Here is a 7,928-nt window from a genome sequence, read left to right as displayed (position 1 = left end):
AAACAAAAGACAAGATAAATAACCGATATATGTAAAACCTCATCCAAACAAGCAACAAAAGATAAATAATGGGGTACAATATGAACTTAAGATCACATTTGTACGAGCCATTGCACATCGTCACGTGATATATATATATATATACACATATATATATATATGTATAAGTATATAGTATTGTTTTTTTCTTTTCAGCCGGCTTTGATTCGGAGAGACTTGGTGGTTTCAGCGTTGCAGCTTTAGATGAACAACCAGGGAACCTTGTGTTTAAGATGTCTTTTACTCAAAAGTTCAGTTATTTGTGGGGGGGGGGTCACTGCCAAAACCGTCTCAGAGTCTTCACTCAAGTGCTAAAATCAGTGGTGTATTTGTACAGCAGGTTGGTTATCCTTGGTTTTCAGGAGGGGGCTGGGAGGGGGGGGGGGGGTGAACACAAGGCAGACCTCTGTGGTGTGTGTGTTTGTATTTTCCTTTTTTTGGCTGAGCTGATCTGGGGTCAGGTGCAGGTCGGGGGCGGGGTGGGGGGTGGGGGTGGGGGCAGGCCGGGCCCCCGGCTAGGGAGGCAGCAGCGGCGGTTTGAAGGTGCAGGCTCCGGTACACTGACGAGGAGAGAGCATCTTGCAGGAGAAATGGTGAAGGGCGTCGTGAGCTTCTGGGGAGGAACGAGTCCATCAGTGAGAAAACGCACACACAGAGACACACACACACACACACACTCAGAGTGGTTCAGGTTACAGTTTTTTCATTTGACCTAATGTTATAGTAAAGACACAACATTTCTTCTTAAAAACAATACTCACATGCTCACATTGACTCTTTAAATGAGTTATTTTTTACTTTATTAAGTCACTTTATCTGTTTCCTGGTCTGGGCGTCAAACTAAAAAAAAAACATAGTATCACTTAATACTTCTATTATTCAGTCGTGTGCTACATCTATTACACAGGAATGCAGGTGTTCAGATGCTTTCTGCGGTCCACGGGGGGGGGACAGAATGTTTGTTACAGTGTCCCTGCACATCTGAGGTTTTTGTCTGCTGCCATTTGTGGACTTCCGGGGTCACATGTCATGATATTGCACTTCATCACATCCTGCTTTAGAAAACATTTTGGTGATATTTGTAGTTCGTGGTTTTTTCACTAGTATTGAAGATGCTTAAAACCAGAGGTCCCTGTGGTTAGAGAGAAAGTACATTGGAGGAGAATAACAACAATAAACACAATTATGAGCATGTGAGTGTCGCTTTTAGACAACCTTGTAAAGAGGTGGACTTTTCCTTTAATGGTGGCTTACTTGCAAATATATTGATCACAGGAGACTTTTGATTTATTTATTTTTAAAGTAGCACTTGCATATTTGTGTTTGAAGGCACAAAATGACATGCGTGTTCCTCTTTTGGATTGGATTAAATTACCTTTTAGCTTCTGCTGTATTGCATAACGAGCCTTTCTCTCTTGGTCCAACTCGCTGCACAAAGTGTCTATTCAAAAATAAATAAAATCCGTCAAAAAAAGATTTAAAAAAAAGAGAAGTTGCGCGCCTCTGGGAGTGTGACATATGCCGTCCGCCCCTGGTATTTAGAGTGACCCCTCTGTGTACTTGAACCCTGTATTTTAACTACTGTAACATTAAACCAATCCTTTAGGCCGGCATTAGTTGATGTCTCCTGCATGTAACCGATACAGTACACCACATAATGGTCTGACCATTCAATTTTCCAGAGCATGATTTGGAAGAAAATAACCGTTGCAAACAAAAACAATGAGGTCTTCGGTTTCACCCCCTGACATCTGATAATGAACTCCACAGCGAAACGTAATGTGGAGTTTACAGGAAAAAGGGCATGCAACACATGTGTGTCAATATGCAAGTGTCACTTTGGGCTTTCTTGTCTTTTGTTCAGAAGCTTAGTTTGATTGAAATGGCCTGCATACTTATAAAACTTATTTTGTTTTCGTTTTTTTTCTCGTTTTTTTCCCCTCACAAACTTAAGGAGCATTGATCTACATCTGCGTTCCAGTGATTATCTGAGGAGGCACAAAGTGCAGAGCGAGACCAACCTCGAACAATCTGCAGCTGCTGGACCATTTCCTCTCTGTAGGACAGCTCACGCTTCATTTGGTCCTGGAAATTATCTGTAGAGCACCGAAGGCCACGTTAGACCGAAACTCTCTGACGTTTGTTCGCGGGAAAATTTAAAGACAAATTCCTGGATTTAACATTGACTCACTTTAGTCCTACCTTTTAAATGCTGAAATTCTCTCTCCAGCTTTTTCCTCAACTCCACTTGTTCCGCAAGCTGCTTCTGCAATTCCTCTGCAAAGGTAACAACAACAACAACAACAAAAAATTAAATAAATGGGTCTTTTCCATCACCAACTTTTCACCCGCTGCAAGAGGGAATGTCGTTATTCACCGGAACAAAGCCCCTATGGATATCTGCAAATGAACGGAACACGCGCTTCTCCCCACCTCGCAACCAATTCGACTCCACTTACTGTGATATATTATACATTTCTGCCCATAAAGATTTATGCGAGGCCAGTAAAGCGACTTCAGGTGCGTTTCGCATCCTTTGATGGGAGCCATTTGCGCCGCGTTGCTCTGCGCTCGCTGCCGCAGTAATTGCCAAAGCATCGCCCGGAGGTGGAGACGATGATAATGGAGTCCCGGGGTTTTTCCAAGCGTTGTAAAATAATTAGCTGCCGCGCCTCGGGGTTATGGCTCCGTTCGTTAAAATATTAATAGCCTCTAAACGATTTCCTCTAACAATAATAAGTCAAAACTCCCATATCTCGTGATTAAGTGGTTAACAACTATGGAAACACTTTAGGCCTACAAAATGTAAATTCGCATTCTGGGGTTTTGGCACGTGCTTTTTTCAGCAGCCCACGGCCCCGTGGCTACATTTCAAATAAGGACGAATTCAATTCCTTTTTTAGGATATATTACATTTTTTTCTTCTTCTCGTTTTTTGATAATCAAATAACTCCGGGTAGAGTCTTCGATGTATACATTCTAAAGAACAACCGTAAAGGAAATGTATCCGCTTAATTATAATCAATACATTTTTTTTTAATGCAGTAACCATGTCAGCTGCTTTATACATATTTCTCGCCTTTATTAATAATAATTAAAATCACCTGCTCTCTCTCTCTCTCTCTCCTTCCCCCCCCCCCCCCATTTGATACCCAAAACAGCCTCTTACCTTTAGCCATGGTCTCCAGGTCTCTTTCATGCAAGCTGATGTCGATGCGTAAAGCTCCATCGGCTGCATAAAAACAATAAAACGCGTTAATTAAGCTAAAGGGAAAAAAGTCACATATTACAAATATATAAAGGGCTTCCGAGGAGGTACGGCGAGCAACTACGGTGTGAAATAACAGGTCGATTTTGTAATGAAATGAAAATAAAACTGGACCATGATGAATAACCTTGTCGGTCCTTGTGCTCCTGGAAGGATGTCGCGTTGCGTTGGTTCTGTGCTTCAGACACGTGATGGAAACCTGAAACGGCAAACGAGCCGCGGACGTTTCAAAGGGGAAAGAGATACAAAAACGCCCCAATTTGCATTCATAGCAAAAGCACAAATTGCCTCAATAATTACCGTTGGGTCTGCTCGAGTGTCTCGAGCCGAACGGCGAGGGCTCGGTCGGGAGCACGTGGCGGTCCTTTTCATGAGAGTACACCTGTAAAAATGAAGCGGACAATCGCGGTTAATGACGCGGACCAATTATACTACATTTACTGCGGTTCTCCACAGAATTGAGGCCCATTTGGTTTCCATCTCCTTCAAACGAACTAAAAGCGCTGCAATTTGCTGTGAAGCTGCTGGGGATTTTGAATTCAAAAACGCTTCTTTTGAGGTAAAATAATGTATTGTAATTGAGCAGATACACTATATCTAATGAGAATAAATAAACAAGGATAAATTAGGGTTTTATCCCTTAATTATCTCGATTGAAAACGGACATACATTAGTACAAACAAATGTTGCTTTTTTCCCTCTTTGAATTCAGAGGTTAACGTCGCTCTGGTGGCTTTGCGGCATTTAACAGACTACTACGTCCTATTAACCTTTGCTCCTATTAAGCTTCATCGTGTCTATTTGAATATCCACATTCTATTAATCCCAGACCAATTGGTCGTGATTACATTTTTATCGGCCTCTTTTCATATTCTCCACAACTGCGACACTCCCAACTCCCCCTCCCCGCGGGCACCATTAAAGTTCCATCTTACTTCATGAAGAGGAGAGCCATTACGCTTCTGTCCGTCCTCATCCGACGACCCGGTGTGCACGGAGTCCCCCGGTGATGATGATGATGCTGCTGCTGCTGGTCCGGGGCTGGCGTCATCCGGCGGCTCCTGGCTCTCCTCAGCACCAGGGGAGACCCGGTCCGGCGCAGGGGAGTCATTGTGGGCCCCTCCCGGGGAAATCTGGATCACTTCCTCGTCGTCTTGTGCCCGATTGGACTCCACGTCTACGTCCGGGTCGTCGTCCTCGTCGTCGTCCACCACGCTGTCTCTGTCCGGTGACACCGATCTATAGCTGGAGCTCTCGCTGATAAAATCCGGGGACAGGTAACCAGGGCGCACGCCGTAGCTGTCCCGGTTGCCGTAGAGTTTGGCGATGGTCTCCGCGTCCTTCACCACGGGTCTGAAGGCCGAGATGTAGCCGATTTTCCTCTGGGGGGTCTCGTCCCCGGACTTGTCCTCGTCGTTCCTCGCGGAGGAGGACTGGGCGCTGGAGCAGCGCTCCGCGCCGTCCTGCGGGTGGTGCGGGTGGTGGTTGGCGTCTTTGGGTGTGCTCGCGCCGCGGTCGCTTTGGTCCGACAGGTCGACGTCTGCCTGCCGGGCGACGCCTGGCAGCTCCGGAAGTGGTTTGGGCGGAGAGGCCGAGTAGGGCGGCATGGGCAGGCCGCCAGCTGCAGGCCAAAACATGGGGAACGCGGGGTACAGGGCGTCCTTTGCGCCGGGCCAGAACACGCCGGGGACGCCGGTTTTGTTCGCATCGGGCACCCCGTCGCTCTTCTTCTGGCACAGCCCGTAGCCAGGGAAGCCGTAGGGATGATGCGGGAACAGAGGCGGGGGGATTTTCTGAAGCATGCCGAAGCTCTTGCTGGGCACTGGGATGACCGGGTAGGTCCGCGCGCCGCTCGCCAGGCCCAGGTTATTATTTCTCCGATCCTCGTCGCACCGTAAAGTTTTGTGGGGGATTTCGGGGGAGCTGCTCTGGGCCAGGCTGGACGAGGCCTGCGATTTCATCGACGAGGACATTCCCGACCCGCTCATGGGCAGAGTCCTCTTTCTGCTCCCCCCGTTAAACATGGCCTTTACGTCCTCCCACGCGTGGTGGATGTCGTCGGATTGTTTTTTGTCCGTCAGTTTCAGGTGACGTCTCCACGAATTGAAGTTGGCCGCGTCCGGCTGCAGATACTTGGACTCTGAGGTGCGATGAGAGTGGAAAATGAATTTATTCGGGGAGAAATACATGTTGCAAAAGCTGCACTTGATGCACTTCGCCCTGGAGCTGTTGTATCTGGCGGGTATGAAGCTGCCCCTGGATCCCCAGGCGCAGTCGTGGGTCACGTCAAACGCGAAATTTTCCGGTAGCTTCGGGGGGCTGTGCGCGCCCAGGAAGGACTTGCAGAGCCTCTCGGCCTCCCGCTTGGTGATCATGCCGCAGCGCCTGGAGGAGATGGGCATGGCCCCCGCGCGCCGCAGGAGCTCCAGCTGAACGGGGGTGCACTGCACGCAGGTGATGCCCAAAGCGACCCTGCGGTTGTGGATCTCGTTGTAGCTGTAGTTTTTCAGGAGCGTGTTAGAAATCTGCGCCAGGCAGAGTCTCTCCTTGCCGTCTATGACCAGGCATACGATGGGCACCCCGTACAGGGCGGTCTCACTCACTTGGTTCGGTTTGAGGGGGCTGGGCCCGGAGAAGCTCGCCGCGTCGTGCTTTGAACTGGGGGAAGAGCTGGCCTCTCGTCCAGCGTCTCGAAGCTGGCCGGGCATCGACTCCATCCCTGGAAGCCTGTCAGTCAGAGAGAGAGATGGCGTGAGCGGGAAGTATACATCATTTACAATGCGTCGATTTTCAATCATTTAGATGGCGAAAAAAAAATAAACAGAGAAAATTGTTGATGAAAAAATCGCCCGAAATTCCAAAATGTGATTCAAATGCAAAGGAGTAAATATTTTCACGACAACAAAATAATTAAGTGTTGATTATATTATTTGTGAATACTTCAAATACTTGGCAATATACCAATGGCACTCGTTTTTAAATGTAAATAATTTAGTTTATTAGCAATACAAATAATGAAAATTAAAAACCAACATCTGGCTTCTGCAGGAGGTCACGTTGAAAAGTGAAACTGATCAGACGTCACATTAAAGGTTCATTCCTCAGTGTATTGGGCCTCCTCTCTCGGGTTATCCTGGTTCCTGCGGATCTGCTGCTCCTCTTATCGGTCAAATCGGCTCAGTCACTTAAGGGGCAACTGCTTAAGGGTCTCATAAGAACCTTAAACGCGGATAAGGACAGAAGGAAAAGGCAGCCTGAGCTGCGCCAATACGCTTAGCAGAGAGGCAAAGAGCCACTAAGCTGCTTTCCTGGTAATTACACAGATCCACGGGCGCATCTTTGCGTTGTTTATAAAAGACTAGCCCTAAATATAATTAAAGCTCCTGCGCCGATAAGCCGCAGCCAGTTGCACGGGACCAGGTAGAATCGGGCCTATGTGACGCTCATCTGCGCGTACTTGGAGGGCGCTTTAATAACAGCCGCTTTGATTGCGAGTGTTATTTGTTTCAAACAACTGACACGAATACAACTATTTACGAGTGATCGACCGACCGCAGCTACACGAAAATGATCTCTGTCTAAATTATCAGCAATGATCATTTAAAAAAAAAAAAAAAAACATACCTGTTTCTCCTAAAAAGACGACACTCCAACAAGGGTTTGGGATTTTTTTTTAAAATGATTAAAAGCAGGCCGCAGGAGTCCAGAGACGATGCTACAGACAAGGCGGTCTGTCAAGGAACGGAGCCGGAGTCTTTATTTCAGGTCATTTAGTGCAGCAGGCAGGACCTCCATCCCGTTGCATCATGGGGAGGTGAATGGCGTGTAGACGGGAAGCACATGGCACCTCTCTCTCTCTCTCTCTCTCTCTCACACACACTCGATCTCACCCGCCCCCTCTCCTCTCTCTCTCTCTCTCTCTCTCTATAAGACGTGCTGAGCTGCTGCACTCCAGGTTTTGATAATTCCCAAATTTGCAGCTCCAACGCACAAACATGATCAGAAACAGAAAAAAAGGACCCCGCTTCATGCTGACCCCGACATTATCAAGCGTTCGTAGCCGCAAGGACCACGTCTGCATGTATTTGTTGGCCTGTGTAAATAGGAAAAGAGCAACGTGATTATAGCCTTGGAAATATCTGCGAGTGATACAGTGATGTGTGGCGGGGGGGGGGGGGGTCTCCAGGAGCCCACGTCGGTCTGCACCGGTGTGTTTTAAGTTCAGCTGTAGTTCATTTCACCTGCTGTTTTATTCCCACGGCGAGCGCGGCGGCGGCGGCAGCAGGAGCCCCGAAAGGCCCGCCGCATTTCTCAAGTTACCCGGCCATCTGTTAGGCTTCCACGGGCGGCCGCGGAAATCAATCCGAGGCCCGAGCGGCGAGAGGGACGCGAGGCCGTAATGAGATAGGAAGGACAAGAACGATGGAAAAAGGAGAAAAAGAAAAAGAGAAAACGCATCTGTTCGTAGAATCAAGGACGGATATATATATATATATATCTAGATATATGTAAAATGTATTGTATATTTATATATAAATCTAAAGTATATGTATTTATAGGCCGAATGGCTACCGTGGATACCTTGATTTATTATTAATTAGCGGATCGATTGGCTGACGGC

General features: G+C 47.5%; 1 protein-coding gene across 2 annotated transcripts; it reads right to left on the bottom strand.

The window, feature by feature from the left end:
• Nucleotides 1-454: 454 nt before the first annotated feature.
• On the bottom strand, nt 455-7,136 carry skor1a (SKI family transcriptional corepressor 1a). Of its 2 annotated transcripts, none has more exons than XM_062561839.1 (8): nt 6,932-7,136; nt 4,243-6,034; nt 3,608-3,689; nt 3,435-3,506; nt 3,209-3,271; nt 2,242-2,316; nt 2,061-2,135; nt 455-652 (listed from the first exon to the last, which is right to left on the bottom strand). In XM_062561839.1, exons 2-8 carry the CDS (start codon nt 6,022-6,024, stop codon nt 555-557), a joined length of 2,247 nt encoding a protein of 748 aa, XP_062417823.1. In that variant the 5' UTR covers nt 6,025-6,034; nt 6,932-7,136; the 3' UTR covers nt 455-554. The 2 variants fall into 2 exon arrangements, with proteins under 2 accessions (XP_062417823.1, XP_062417824.1); XM_062561840.1 differs by having other exon boundaries at nt 455-649.
• Nucleotides 7,137-7,928: the final 792 nt, after the last annotated feature.

This window comes from Pungitius pungitius, chromosome 4 (assembly GCF_949316345.1).
Source record: "Pungitius pungitius chromosome 4, fPunPun2.1, whole genome shotgun sequence".
Lineage (NCBI taxonomy): Eukaryota > Metazoa > Chordata > Actinopteri > Perciformes > Gasterosteidae > Pungitius > Pungitius pungitius.
The sequence above is the reverse complement of the archived record's forward strand: the minus strand, read 5'-3'. Positions and strand labels throughout refer to the sequence as shown.